At 51.6% G+C, this 14,913-nt stretch overlaps 1 protein-coding gene across 1 annotated transcript in view; it reads right to left on the bottom strand.

Annotated features, from left to right (window-relative positions):
- The window catches only part of Znf423 (zinc finger protein 423), a 300,145-nt gene extending 286,938 nt beyond the window's left edge, over positions 1–13,207 (bottom strand). Inside the window, exon 1 of the mRNA XM_057754120.1 lies at positions 12,869–13,207. Coding sequence (XP_057610103.1) covers positions 12,869–12,908 — 40 coding nt within the window. The 5' untranslated portion in view covers positions 12,909–13,207. The remainder of the gene's footprint in view (positions 1–12,868) is intronic.
- Positions 13,208–14,913: the final 1,706 nt, after the last annotated feature.

Genomic DNA, 14,913 nt, shown 5'->3' with positions numbered 1-14,913 from the left:
AAATACAGGCATTCACACACAAGTGCACATACCCTCCGGAACACAGATACGTGTGCACAGGCACATGCAGCCCATTCTGTGGCAATGCCCTGCTCTCAACAAACATTTCTGGAGCCTGGCCATGATTAAGTGGACAGAATTTGCAGGGAGGATGGAGAAGACAGGCCTTGGTCAGCACAGCAGCAAGTTCCCAGGATGCCCTTGCTTCTCCCCCAGGCACAATTCCACCTCAAAGTCACTGCACAACCTTGGACACCTGACTTGTGGCACTTGGAGCACTTCTGACCATCCTCATGAAGGGGGTGCTCGGCTGAGGAGTCAAGACGTAGGCTCGTTATTAAGAATCATTATTGTGCCAGGCAGAGGTGGCACATGCCTCTAATCCCAGCACTCAGGAGTCAGAGGCAGGTCGCTCTCTGGGTTTAGGGCCAGCCTCGTCTACAAAGCAAGATCCAAAACAGTCAAGGCTACACAGAGAAACCAAAGTGAGTGTCCAGACTCAAGGACATCTGCAGCCTGCCTATGACAAGCACAGCTCATCTGAATACAGCATTCTCTAGACATTAGCTGCTCCTGGGGATGCGATCCCATCCTCAAAGCACAAATAAAATGCTGGGTTCTGCCCATTCCCCGTCAAAGGAATTCCCTCTGTCTAGCCCACCGCAGCCCAAGGCCTGTGCCTCTCTCTGTCTTGGCTGCCCTGTGTCTAATGCAGCAGTCAGGGTTTCAGACCTTTCCCAGCATGCTTTCCTCTTGGTCCCCTATGAATCATCCTTTGAACCAGGCTGAGTCTCACCTAGGTAGGATGTTCAAGATGTATGAGGAAGAATGAATGTAAGAGGAAAAAGAAAAGAGGGACAGGGGACTAAAGGACTCAGGGAGAGAAAACAATGCCCACACTTGTAAGTAGCGGCCATAAACACGAGAAACTTCACTAATAAAGAAAGTGCACATGAAAACAACATGTGAGTTCGTGGCTGTCTGCTTGGCAAAAAGAAAACAAAAACAGAGAGAAAAGAAAACCCATTTGGATAAGGATGAGGAGAAAGCAGCCTTCACACACTAGTTAACGGTGGACGCGTTTGTCACACGATAGTTAACGGTGGACGAGCTGGTCACACACTAGTTAACAGTGGACAAGCTGGTCACACACTAGTTAACGGTGGACGCATTGATCGCATGATAGTTAACGGTGGACAAGCTGGTCACACGCTAGTTAATGGTGGACACGCTGGTCACACATTAGTTAACAGTGGACGTGCTGGTCACACACTAGTTAATGGTGGACGCACTGTTCACACACTAGTTAACGGACACGCTGGCACAATATTTGCAAGTCAGTTTGGAAACAGCTACACAATTTTTCAAGTGAATACTCCTAGACCTAACGATCCCACCTCTAGAGATCTAGACTAAGAAATGCTCAAACGAGAGCACAAAAATCTGTAAGTGAAGATGCTCCCTGCATCGCTGTAGCAGAACGCTGGAGATGATTACACATCCGCCAGCAGCAGACTGTGCGCAAACTCCTTCTGGCTGTTGATGTGGAGACTACAATGCTAACGTGGTAGTAACTTCCAAGCTAACAGTCTTCAGCACCGGCTCTACGTTCAGGTCACAAGAAGCTTTAAAGTCAATCAATCATCAATCGTCTGGGTCCTTATCTTCAAAAATTCTGGTTCCAGCTAATGTTACTACTTCAGGTACCTAAAGAAAAAAAACTAATTGTGCAACGAAGACTAGAAACCCACCGCGATGTGAAAATAACAAACGAGAGACAGTGTAGTCGGGTAGCATAAGATGCGATCTGTGTGCCTGTGCAGATGTTACAGATGTCTTGTAAAAACGTGCCCCTGAAAAGGTCTCAGTGAGATGATGACAACCGCTGTCACTAGGAAAGAAAGAGAATTAAGTTATCCTGAGACGCAGAAATCTTTTACTTGGTTTTAAAGATGTGAGCACAGCCAGCCCCAAAGGCAGCATTCCATTGAAGAAGAGGAAACAGAGAGGGCTCCTGATCCTACAGAGCCAGGGGCTTCTGCAGCCCTGGAGAAGGTAGGTAATTATAAAGCTAGTGGTCACTGGCTCTGGCCCTGGAGCAGGCTAAGATTTGTCCTCAAATCCCTAGTTCTTCTGAATGACCTTGGACGGGGCATTTCAGTGCTACAGTTTACATACACGTCTCCAGAACAGAAATAAGTCAGGGAGCTGCTACGAGGGTCACGTGGAGGAGCAAATGGGGTGGGGACCGTACAGAGCTGACCTCACACGTCCTCGCCATGGCTCTGGATGGACACGTGTATGGTCTGGTCAGTCTCCACCTTCATCGTCCCTCGATGAAAAAGGTACCCAGAGAACCAGCTTCCGTGGCACTCAGCCAAGCCCCTGGGGCCTAAGGTGTCCACATGGCTGGCACAAGAATCCCCACAAACTCTAAGATTCATATGCATCTCACAATACTATACCGCTATCAAGTCCTATGCCATCTTCTCTCATCTCTTACACTCCTCAACCTCCAAACTGGCAGGAAAGCAGGACAAGACCAGCTGCCCACTGCAGAATTCCCTAGAACAGTCCATCTGGACTCGTCCCTACCAACCCATCACAGAAAAGGGTAACTTGAAAAAATACCTGACTCTATCTTCCTAGTTCACCTTATTAGAAAGCCAAAATCACCTCCATTTCCCTCTTTTTTATGCTTTTATGAATTAAAAACTATACTTAGGCTGCAGGCAGTGGCAAACACCTATAACCCTAGCACTCTGGAAGCTAAAGCAGGAAGATCTCAAATTCAAAGCTAGCTGGCTACATCGCAAAACCATCACACACACACACACACACACACACACAAAGAGCTGGGAATGTAGCTCAGAGTGTACAGCACTGGCCTAGCACGCACAAGGCTATGGTTTCATACAATAAGAATCCAACTAGCCGAGAGGTGGTGGCGCACACCTTTAATCCCAGCACTTGGGAGGCAGAGGCAGGCAGATCTCTGTGAGTTCGAGACCAGCCTGGTCTTCAAGAGCTAGTTCCAGGACAGGCTCCAAAACCACAGAGAAACCCTGTCTCGAAAAACCAATAAATAAATAAATAAATAAGAATCCAACTAATTCCATTCCCCTCTAGGCGGGAAACAGACCCCAGTCAAGACATTGTCTGCCCAAGGCCTCAGAGCATGCTCTATAACCTCCCTCACCCCTACCATAGAAGCCAGGCTGACTTTCTTTTCTATTCTAGATAACTAACAGGACACCATGCCATTACTGTTCATGTTCTCCCTCCCACCTCTTAGCTTCAACCCCACCCCTCATTCCAACCCCTGCTCCTGGGGCAAACCCTGGAGACAAGAAGGGTCCTGGAGGCCCCCAGTAGGACTGGAGCGTAAAGCTCTGGCTAGCCCCAAACCAAACAGGCATTTCCAGCCTGGCCCCTTCAGCTCTGTGGCAATTCAGTGTGGGCAGTAGGAGGCGTGTGCTCAAGCAAGCACTCCGCTTTACTTAAGATTATTATAAAAATTCCATACTAAGCTATCATTTCTAAAGTGCACAGAATAAGAAATGGTGACTACAGAGAAAAGAGAATAGGAAGAAAATGGCACCAGCCACTCCCGGCTTCCCCAGCTTCAACAGGCAGAAGGCTCACAGCCCTCACTCAGCAGAAGCAGAGGCTGGGAGGTAAGGAGGATGAAGGATCCTGCCTCACTCAGGTATGGATGCCAGCAAGTCCAGCTCTGGTCATAAGACAGTGTGTGCCCCCAGCAGTCCACCCTCTCCCTTGTCCATGCCCCTGCTGATTAATTCATTCACACATTTCCCACACACTTATTCACACCCATTCACCGTCGACCTGTTCGTATGTGTTCCTTCAGCAACCAACATATTTGCTCAGTCATAGGTTCTCAGACCCACAACCCGGACAGCCAAGTGAAGATCATGTTTAAGTGACTATGGAGTCCCAGATGCCCACGGGTGTGTGTGTCCACATCTCAGCGAGGTCTCTGGCCTGAATAAGGCAAGGTGGATACTGCCATCTCTCAAAAGGGCTGGCTCTGAGGACTACGAACTGCGGGGCTGGGAAGCAGAACCAGACCACCACAGCTAGGCTGGGGGGGGGGGGGGCCAGACCTCTCTACCGTTAAAACGCAATGCACACACACGCAGGCGGAGTGAAAGTGTGCCAATCCGTGTTCGCTGGGACTAACATGGAAAGGCGAGCTTCAACCCAAGGCTGCTTTTCATCCCATGACCTTCAGAACTGAGGGACCCAACGGTTGAAGAGCAAAGGCCTGAACCTTCCCAGTGTGTGCAAGGGTGGCTGATCCCTCCAGAACGGACAACAAAGTACCTGTGAGGTTAACATGGACAGGTCCCCAGAGACACAGCAAGCACTCGGCAGCCTCCACCCCAGGTGACTACAGCCTACCCCTCTTTCCATCTCTCTCCTCTGGGACCCCGCTCTTCTTCTGCACCCTCTCCCTGGAGAGCCCTTGGAGCTGGTGATTGCTTCGCCTCTCCCTAAGTTCCAACCTGTAGCCCCTGGGAATTAGGGACAAAGCTCAGTCTCCTGTTCAGGAACCAGAAATATCCCGGTAGCTGCAAGGTCCCAGGGCACCTGGACCAAGGGTCTAAGCTGGCTGTGGCCACCACCCCACCAGGCTGCCTCAAGGTCTGGCCACGTCACAGCCAAACCCAGGCAGCAATCACTTCGCCTTCAGGCAAGCAGAACCGGGTGCAGCAGGAGTCAGAGGAGCTGTAGGTTTTACTTAATTATGAGCAACAATAGAAGTAAAGTAAACCTCAGAGCAAGGCGGGAATGACAATACTGCACAACATAACCCTGTCCAAGTAAGGAAAGGGCAAATCTCAATTACAGGAAAGGCAAGGGTAGAAAAAGTGCCCCACCACCACCACGGGAGACCAGCAAATGGCTCTATATCAACACTCACACCCATGTGCCCACACCAGGACTCTCAAAGACTAAGATCCAAAGCAGCCATTCCACAGAGATGTTCTCCCTTTCTCCTCTCAAGTGAGCCAGCCTAGAGAGCGGGTTGGATGATGGGCAAGTACTGTCTGGGTCCTAGCAGGTAGCTGGAGTTTGGCCTACCTAGTTAGGGTCCTGGTCTAGTCAGGCTTAACTTGGATCCATCTCCTGCAATGTGCCCCTGAGGAAATGGCTAATGCTTCAGTCCTAACACTGGTCACCAGACCAGTCAGCAGCTCCTGCCCCAGCACGGTGTCCCTTCTAAACTACAGGGTTTTCCTATGGATTCCCAGCTGCCTTGAACTTGCTATTTGAGCCAGGTTGGCCTAGAACTCAAAGAGATCCTCCTGCCTCTGCCTCCTAAGATGGAAGGTATGTACCACTACTTTGTAATCTTAAGCAGGTTTGCTGACACAATAGTAGAGCACACACATCTGCAGGAAATCAGGCTCTTCCCCGGGCCGCAGCATCTCTTGGTTCCCCACACAATGCCTCAAACTGTCTTGCAGGAAGGAACTTCCAGAACAATAAACCTAGAAGTTCCACAACCCAAGGAAAGCCTTTTACTTATGAGTCCTCCCCTCCACAATGAACCCGCGAGGAACATGGGAGCGCCTCCCACATCGTTCCTCTCTCTCAGCTAGGCCCTGGCCCTTAAGTGATATCAGCCCCAGCACCCCCATTATCTAGGAGAGAAAAGTGGCTGTTAAATTAGTGAGCACATCCACAGAGCCCCATTTTATATCCCAATTCAGAAGATGACATGAACATCTGCTTTCACTTCAAGACATTAATTTTCAATTATTGGAGAAAAACAAAATTAGTCCTGACAAATTGCTGGTGAATACTGGCTCATGTCTGGTGGTTCATAATAACAACTTCAGGGGCCACAATTACTGTCCTAGGAGAGACTTTTCTGATGGGTCCCTGTCATCTGGAGTCCAGGACAGTGGCAGCTTCTCACAAGTGATGCTCCGTCAAGCAACAGTAAGGCCACGCTTCCATCACCCTCCGCAGGCAGGTGCCTGCCTCTTCCACGACGAGGTGACAGAACTGAGGAAAAGACAGGGACGGTAAAGTGGGAGAACCCCCTGGAAAGCCACACCACACTTTTCCTCCTTCTCAGAAATAAGATGTTGATGCCAAGTCCTCCTGTGTCCAGAAAAGGCTGGAACCACCTCCTGAGACCACCTCAAATGTGATGTGGAACTGGGGCACCGTGCATGATTCTCCTACTAAGGCCCCCTCTACCCTGACACTATGTCACCCAAAAGCAAGCGCTCTAGCCCCCAACATCCAAATGCTTACGGATGCTACGAGAAAAGTGTGAGCTAGGAGTGAGTGGTGCCAGAAACCTATCATCTCAGTACCAAGACGGCCATATAAACCAGAAGGAAGCCAACCTGGGCTACACAGTAAGATCCTGTCTTTAAAAAATTTTTAAGTTGTGCGGTGGTGGCACACACCTTTAATCCCAGCACTTGGGAGGCAGAGACAGGTGGACCTCTGTGAGTTCGAGGCCAGCCAGATCTACAGAGGGAGTTCCAGGACAGGCTTCAAAGCTACAAAAAACCTTGTCTCGAAAAAATAACAAAAACAAAAATAATAATTAAATTAGCGTCAGGTGTGGGGGCACACACCTTTAATCTCAACACTTTAGAGGCAAAAACAGGTGAATCGCTGTAAATTCAAGACCCGTCTGGTCTACATAGTGAATTTCAGGACAGACAGGGTTCTGTACAGAGATCCTGTCTCAAAAAAGAATAATAATAATTAAATAAAACTTTTTGCCAGGGTCCTATGGGGCCAAGAACCAAGTTCAGTTACAGTCTCAGAACAAAAAGAAAAAGGAAGAAAACTGAATTTGCCAACTTCAATGATCCCCAGATCCAGAAAACAAGCCACTTGATATGAGATTATCAACACGTTAATCTCATTTGTCAGGCTTTTCGTGTATCTTGGCTGCTATAGTTACTGTATCAATAAGAAGTCACGCAAATATGAATGAGAATTCCAAAATAACCATGTGGCATTCTTTGACGGTTACTTGTCACAAACGAACCGGAGTGTAAATCTAGCTTGCATGCAAAAAAGATTCTGGGGCTGGGAGGCATGGACACAAGTGAGGGGAGATAACCAGGGAGAAAAGCAGGTTAAAAAAAAAGAAAGAAAACAAAACATCGGCGACAAAGGAAAATTATATCTTTAAGAAGAGAATGAGAAACATTGCTACTTCCAGAGTCAACTCCGTAACTGAGCTGACATTGTGTAATTGACTTTGCAAGTAGAACAACAGCAGTGTAACAAAGAAAATGTCAGTGTTTTCACAGCACTAATCTATAACGCTGGGAGGCCCTCCCGCTGTCAGCCAGGGCTGACAATACAATAGCTTTCAGAGGGATATTACCATCATGCTTTTATTCCTGACATCAATCAAGACAAAGAGAATCCTTTTCACAAGACATTAAAAATCAAACCTTTGTACAAGAAGATAGGTAAAGCGCCATTCTCCTTAAAGACAGCCATCAGCTAATTGGCAGCCTTGAAAGGAGGTAAAGTGTTTTTATTTACTGAGTGTAACAGCCCCAATCGTTGGCTGCCCCAGACCCTGGCAGGTAAGCAACGGATCAGAAGTTGCCATCCTCATCTCCCCCATTCACTTCACCCTTCCTGGAACCCACAGCAGGCTTACAACGTCAAGAGCCAGTGCCAAAAACTTCATGCAAAATATAACCAGCACAGGCTTTGTCGGGCCATTTTGGGTACAAAGCTACTCCAAGGATTCTATGGACATAATGCCCTTACACGCTGATAGGCATTTGTCGAAACTGTCAAATTTGCCAGCAAACTCATATGGGAATTTTGCCAGCTACCCGTAGTAATGGGGTACCCAAGTAAGTCTCCACGGTACTCTATACGACAAGTACACTAGACCCACACATCTGAAGGAATCCTAATTGCAACTGTTTAAGACATGAGAGCAATAGTTTTGTACCAAGGACCAGGCTTGCTTCATGCAGGATCCTATACAAGGTAGGTTCCTAAACCTATTCACCAACCTTGGCAAAGGGATCAAGACATAAGGAAACCTAGCCATCTCCAGTTCCATGACTTCAACACAGTCTGAATGCCTGCATAACTGCAGTTGATGACTCACAAAACTACAGGTTCAAAGGCAGCAAGAGAGCAGGGCTAATGTTCATGAGAGTCTATTATATACATACATCCTTCCCAAAATAACCCGCCCAGCCACCAGCCCTCCAAGGGGCACAAGAGCGTGATCTTGATCCCTAAAGGGTGCACACTTACACAGGGCTTGGACAGCTGTGATGGAGGGAGGGGCCTCCAAACCAGAAGAACTCAAGGCGATATGACTGGCCCCTCTGACACCTAACAGACAATGTAGCCAAAGTATGCACTTGAGTCTGGTAACAGAGACTGAGATGTTTTGCCAGAAGCATCTCTGGCATACAAGGGTGTTTTCACTTTTCGGACAAAAAAGTGGACACCTTTGTTCTATCTGTACAGTATTGAAACAACAGGTGCTCCTCGTTTTGTTACAAGATGACAAATTCGAAGAGGAGATGTCATCCTAATGCTGCCTTGAGGGCCCATCCTCCCACCACCACCTAAAGCAACCTTCTCTAGAGCCAGGCGGCAAGTCTGCACCGCAGCCTCAGTGGTGGGCTCCTTTCGTTTACACATCCAAATGAACAGTTAAGAGAAATCAATGCATCTAATTGCCAGACTATTAAATCCAACATCAGGGGAAGAATTCCACAGCCACCAGCTTAAGAGCTGGCTACCGATATAGCAATTGTTGCAACTTTCTATTACACTGAACCAGATCTGGAGCCTGTCTGTCTCCAGCTAGGAACGCTACACTCATCTAAGATGCTGTGCTCCAGTTTCTTCCTCGTGTGGTCCCCCGCCTCCTCTGCTAACGTGCCACAGCACTACCAGGGCTGGCTGGTTCTACTGAATTGCTTTATGACTGCAAAGTCACCGGCATTTTGCACCTTTCCTGGCAAATGCACACTAGACAGCTCACAGTTAAACATTTAGCAAGATTCTCCTGCCAGAGGCACATGGTTATCATTTTATTGCTTATTAAGTTTTCTTTTTTCAAGGAAACAGGTGTAAGAACCTAAACAGCAATTACTAGACATAAAGGATATTTTCTAGAATGAAAAAGGCCCTTCTAAGCTGGGAATCAGTAACCTAATTGGTGTGGAAGAAATTAAATATTGGGATTAAATGTCGTCTACCTGAACCCAGAGAAAGCTAAGGAATCTACAAAGGATTCGTCGTGCCCTTCCTGCAAGATCATGTACATTTAGCCAAACAAATCTCAACCATTTGCACTCGTGTGTGGTCTCTGCTGAATCAAGAAACCTGTAACCTCAGAACGCCTCTATTTATTACATCTCAATTATTTCCATGGAAACAGGCACAATGGTGAACTACACTGTTCCCAAGTCCCTAGACCACAAAATTTATAAGATGGACTTTTGAGGAGCTCAGGCTGGCAAGAGAAGACAAAGAAAGGGAAAGTACAGAAGTCACTGGTGGTCATTTTGGACTGGGGGGGGGGGGTACATGGGCACACCTAAGTGCTAATTAATATTAATTAAGATAGTTGCTAAAATGGAGAAAATCAACAATAGTACAAATTATTAAAAAGTTTTTAACTGAGGCTGGGGGGGGATGTATTCATTTTCTACAGGAATGAAGAGGCTGTTGCGTGGAGCCTAAGGGAGATGGACAGTTCTCCTTAATGTCCAATGACGGGAGACCCGCTGACAGTCGTTACCAAACTACCTGGAATCATCGTCCAAAATAACATCAGTGAATGAGATGACAACAGCCTAGGGAATGAGGCCAAAATCATCAAAGGGAGCAAATTGTTGCAACTGCCACACCACCAGGACAGGCATACAAAAAAAAAAAAAAAAGGAAAATCGGTCAGAAAATGTGACTTCTGTAACATTTATGGATTTGTTGGGTGGTTTGGAGGTTTTGTATTTTTAACAAAATCACAAGGCTTTTGAAAAACAGGCTGCTCACTCTCTGCCCTCCTACCTCGGCACCCCCCCCTTCCCATTTGCTGGGAGTACTCCCTATAGAGCTCAGCTTTCCAAAGAAGGACAAACATCCTGAGGGGACAAGTGACCCCACTCCAGAGGGAGGTTGTGTCCAGAGTGGGAAGTGACCCCTGAGGCCTGTTTGATTATCAAAGCGGCAATACCCCAGCTTTCAAATCTCACTTTCTGAGCATTCATTCAAAATTGTTACATTTCTGTCTTTCCTTCCTGCTATGGGCGCTCAGATTTCCGAGATCAATTACAAATTATGGTCAAGCCACTTTCACAGCAGAATCCACTAGACTGGGGGAAGCCCACAATGCCTCTCCATCAGCTCTGACACACAGCAGTAGAGTTTAGAATAAGATACAATGGAAAAGGCAACCGCTGCTCCTTAAGAAACACCTTCAAGCATCTTTAACGGGGGAAGACCTTGTGTTTCAAACCCTTGGTGTGGAACAGTCCACACTCAACACTGCCTGTGGACTACTGCTTGAAAGAAAGGGGCAGTTCTTGACAAGCAATAAATCTTTCACCTATTGTAATTCTTATCTATTCAAATTATCTTCTCTCTTAATTCCTCTCTTGATAAGCGGTCACATCTTCACCTTACTCACCTCAGTAAAGGTAACAAGAGGCAAAGTACTGAGAGAGAAAAAGGCTGGAGCTGCTTTCAGTAAAGAGCCCTGGAGAGAGGGGGGGGGATGTTGGGGGAGTGGCAAGGGTCCTCGGGCAGCAAGGATGGAAAAGTAACGGGTGGCTGATGTCCCTAACTTCTCAAAACACCTGGGCTGGTCCACCTGCCACTTGGCTGTCTGTGCCCATCCCCGTTTGAATTTTGTCCGCTACAAATAAACACGTCCATTCCGGGACAGACACCCGTTAAAAGTCATTTCAAGGCTCATTTCATGAAAGGCTGAAGCTCAATCCTCGTCTTTCACTGTGATCCACGGAGTGTTTTTAGAATTCGGTTCGGGCAGTTTTGAAACACCCACCCATCTGGTTTGCTGTGATTTGCCCTACCTTCGCTTTCTGTGGCTTGCCTTCTAAAATAAGAGGTTTGAAGACACAGACCGGGTCCTATGTGGGCAAGCTTTGCATCCACACACGCGCACGCACATGCACACACACTCACGCACAAATCTGCTCTTACACATAGGTTTGACTCAAAATCAACTGCCTCAGTTAAAGAAAACTGCCTTCCCCACCAGCAATCCCAGCCCTACTTTTCTTCTGGGTTGCCTTAAGTGCCTCTCCAAGAACTGAGTAGTTAGCCGAGGAAAAGAGGAAAGAAATCAAATATTATTTCAAACTGCAAAGCTCTTTCCAATCTCCTCTTCCCTGTCGTCTTCTGGGAGTCTTCTCTTCTGGCCTCCTTGTCCCACAATCAGAACTCTCCGGAACCTCTAGTTCTGGGGAGCAAGTCAGGCTGCTTGAGACTGAGAAGCTGGACGGGATGCCTTAGCTACAGCCACCTCTCAAAATGAAAGAAAGGAGCCGGTGCTGAGAGTTAAGACGACAGGGAGGGTCTCGGTGGGGTCAGGTGCCCCTGACTCTCTGGGGGCTTTAGAAGGAAGGAGAAGCCAAGGTTCTCAAAACCCACGTGGTGCAGATTCAGCACCAGCTATTCCAACCAAGGAGCAAGACTGGCAGGAAGGGAGCCGGCCCCAACGCCTTCCCGCGCGGGCCTCCAGGAAATGAACTTTTCAGAACAGAGCTGGGCTGTGGCCAGAGGTCATCAGGGGAGTTGGACCAGGACAAGAGCCTCAGGACTTCGGGCTCCACGGTTGCTCACATCCTGCTTCTCTACCATCTATCTCCCAATGCGCCCAGGCAGAGGCTGGAATGGATACAAAGCAGCAGGCCATGCCTGCAGAAGCTAGCCGGGGAGGGGAAAAGAGACAGGGAGGACCTGGAGGCCTTCTCAGCAGCCTCTCCCTGAGGCATCTGCTCTCTAGCGGTCCCTTCAAACCTGGGACTCTCCGTGGAAATAGAACGCAAGAGGGATGTGTGTACTTGGCTATCTATAGCTCCTCATAAACGTACGCACCCTGGGGACTCGGTACGGAAGGCAGTCAGGGTGCCCGCCGCGCGGCTGCCCGGGGTGGTACCGGACGCCCTGCTCCAAGGGGCGCTCACAGCAGTCGCTGCGCTCCCCTGGGGACCAGCATCCCGCCGGCGCGGCACAGACAATGAACTCCTGGCGAGTCTCCCTGCCCAGCTGGCCTCGGTGGAGCCGGCAGGAAGTGCGGGGGCCCGGGCCAGGAGCTCGGCCTGGGCCCGGGGCGGGGAGGGGGCGCCGGGCTTGCTCTTTCTCCGCGTCCCTGTGTGACCAAAAGGACACCGGAGAACGCGAGCGAGACCCGGGGCCAACGAAGGATTGCCGGCCTCTAGGGCATCCGTCCTCGCCGCCTCTTCCTTCCCCATGCTGCCGCCGAGATTCGCAATCCCCGCCAAGTCTGCCCGCACCCCTTGATTGGCCACGCGGGCCCGGGGCCGGCGCGATAGGAGCCGCGAGAGCCCCTATGCAGAGCCCCCTAGTCAGAATCCCCCCAAAAGCGAGCGCCGGGCCGGGAGCTGATCAGCGGGCAGGGTGTACGTCCTGCCCCCGCCGCCGGCGCCTCCCGCCCGCGGCCTCCGCCTCCGCCTCCGCCTCCGCCTCCCTCCGCCTCCTCCTCCTCTCCGCGCTCGCTCGCGCGGTCCCCGGCCGCCCGCCCGCCCGCCCGCCGGTCCCTCCTCCCTCGCTCTCTCCCTCCCTCCTCGCTAGCTCGCGCCACCGCCGGGCCTCGCTCGCTCACCTTTCACCGAGCGCGGCTTCGCCTGCTTCCGCCTGGACATGTCCGGGGCTCCGGGCGCTCCGTCGCCGTCCGCGGCCGGCTCCCCGCGCCGCCCCCTGCCGCTCCGGGCAGCCCTTCTCCCCCTTCTCCTCCGCCTGCCTCTCGGAAACTTTGTTTTTTGCAGCCGGGTCGGCGGCCGTAAGGAACGGACCACAGGTCCCGGGCAGCCTCCCTGGGGGGGGCAGCCCTGGCCGGCCCAGGCCGCTCGAGGGCGGGGGGAGGCCCAGGGGCCGCTCCGGGGCCCTGCCTGTTGCAATGCGGCAGCCGGGGGCTCCGGGTCCCAGCGGCGGTCCCAGCGGCGCGGGGAGTCCGGAGGCCACTCGGCCGAGCCGAGTTATGCAAAAAAAAAAAAAAAAAAAAAAAAAAAGCCGCCCCCCTCCTCCTCCTCCCCACCCCCCGCCGGCCCCCGGCCCCTGCGGCCCCCTCCCTCTCTCCCCCACACCACCGCCACCCTCACCCTCCTCCTCCTTCTCCTCCGCCCCTTGCCGGATTTTTGTGCAAAGTTTGCAGGCGTCCGGCCACACAGCCCGGTGCGGAGCTCACAATGAACCCATCTGAGGAGGGGGAACGGGCTGGAGCCGGGAGGGTCTCAGGGGGCGAGGAGACCGGAGGCGGTCCGGAGCACAGGAGCTTAGTACCCCCCGAAAAAAAAAATAGAATAAAAAAAAACCTTCAAATTATCCTCTGCCGCACACGCACACACACAAAAAAAATAATAATAAATATTAATGGTTCAAAAATGCCCAAATGCCTGGTTTGGAGATTATGATGGATGGGGGGGGTCCCTCAACTCAGCCTACTTGGAAGGGGGGCTCGAAACGGCCTCAGTGGCTTGTAAGCCGCGGCTGGGGGTCCCCAGCTCACGCCCCCTTCTCTGGCTCTCGGCTAGGTCTGATGCCGGCTCCCCGGAGGAGTAAGGGGCGCGTGGGGGCGCTCAGGCGGAGGCGGGCAGGGGCGCCCGTGCCACGGGCATTGCTCAGCCGGTGCGCCGGGCCGCCGCTGCCTGCCCTCGGGCTGCGGTGCTAGGCGCGCGACGCGCAGCCGATCCCCAGGCCGGTGCCAAGTCGCGGGCCCCGCTAGCTGCCTCCATGGACCAGGGGCTGGGAGAGGGGGGAGGAGGCGGCGGCCGCGGTGGCGGAGGAGGAGGAGGAGGAAGAGCAGGAGGCGACGGCGGCCGGGCTCCCGTCCTCCCGGGCAGCGGCGGCGGCGGCTGCGCCCCGGCTCCTCCGCGCTCCAGCCGGCGCCGGCCCGCCCGCCAGCCTCCCTCGCGCTCCTGTCTTCTTTGTGGTCGCTGGCTCTCCTCCTCCCGATCCGGCTGCTGGGGCTGCACTGCAGAGACACATAATAAAGCCAGGCTTGGCTGGAAATGTAGCCGGGTCCCAGCAGGAGGATGTGAGGAGCGGAGTCCCGGCGGGGGAGCGCTCTGATCCCGTGGGGCGCCCCGCACTGCTCCGGCTCGGATCAGACGGAGAGAGGGCCAACAGCACCGAGCGATGGACAGCGCTGGAAATACAGCTCCGGCCGCCCGCAAAACCCGGACCGCGGCGGTGGCGGCAGGCACGGCGCGGACGCGGGCACCGCACCGAAAAGCGGGGCCCGGGCTCGGGCACTGATGGCGCTGGGCGGAAGAAGAGAATAGATAACAGGCCCACGCGGGCTGACAGGCTCGCCCGGGTACCTTTAGCATCAAAAACTGAAAAAGTGAGAAAATGGGGGAGCATACTGAGATGAGATGCCTCAGCATTGCAGCCCCCGAGACTTAGGATCCACGCACAAGAATTACCCCAGAACCTAGGTTTTTTTCGCTAGTTCGATATTCCAAAACCACCTCTGCCCCACACCAAAGAGAATTTTCCACAGCTGAGCTAACCTACACTTCCATCCGTATAACTCTCGAGCCCGGTGCAAACTAACCAAACAACATATACACCGCACACCTTGTATATTTATTTCACCCCTTCCCTCCGCCTAGAGGGGGAAAGAACAGCTCCTACATTCCACGAAGT

This window comes from Chionomys nivalis, chromosome 21 (assembly GCF_950005125.1).
Source record: "Chionomys nivalis chromosome 21, mChiNiv1.1, whole genome shotgun sequence".
Classification (NCBI taxonomy): domain Eukaryota; kingdom Metazoa; phylum Chordata; class Mammalia; order Rodentia; family Cricetidae; genus Chionomys; species Chionomys nivalis.
The sequence above is the reverse complement of the archived record's forward strand: the minus strand, read 5'-3'. Positions and strand labels throughout refer to the sequence as shown.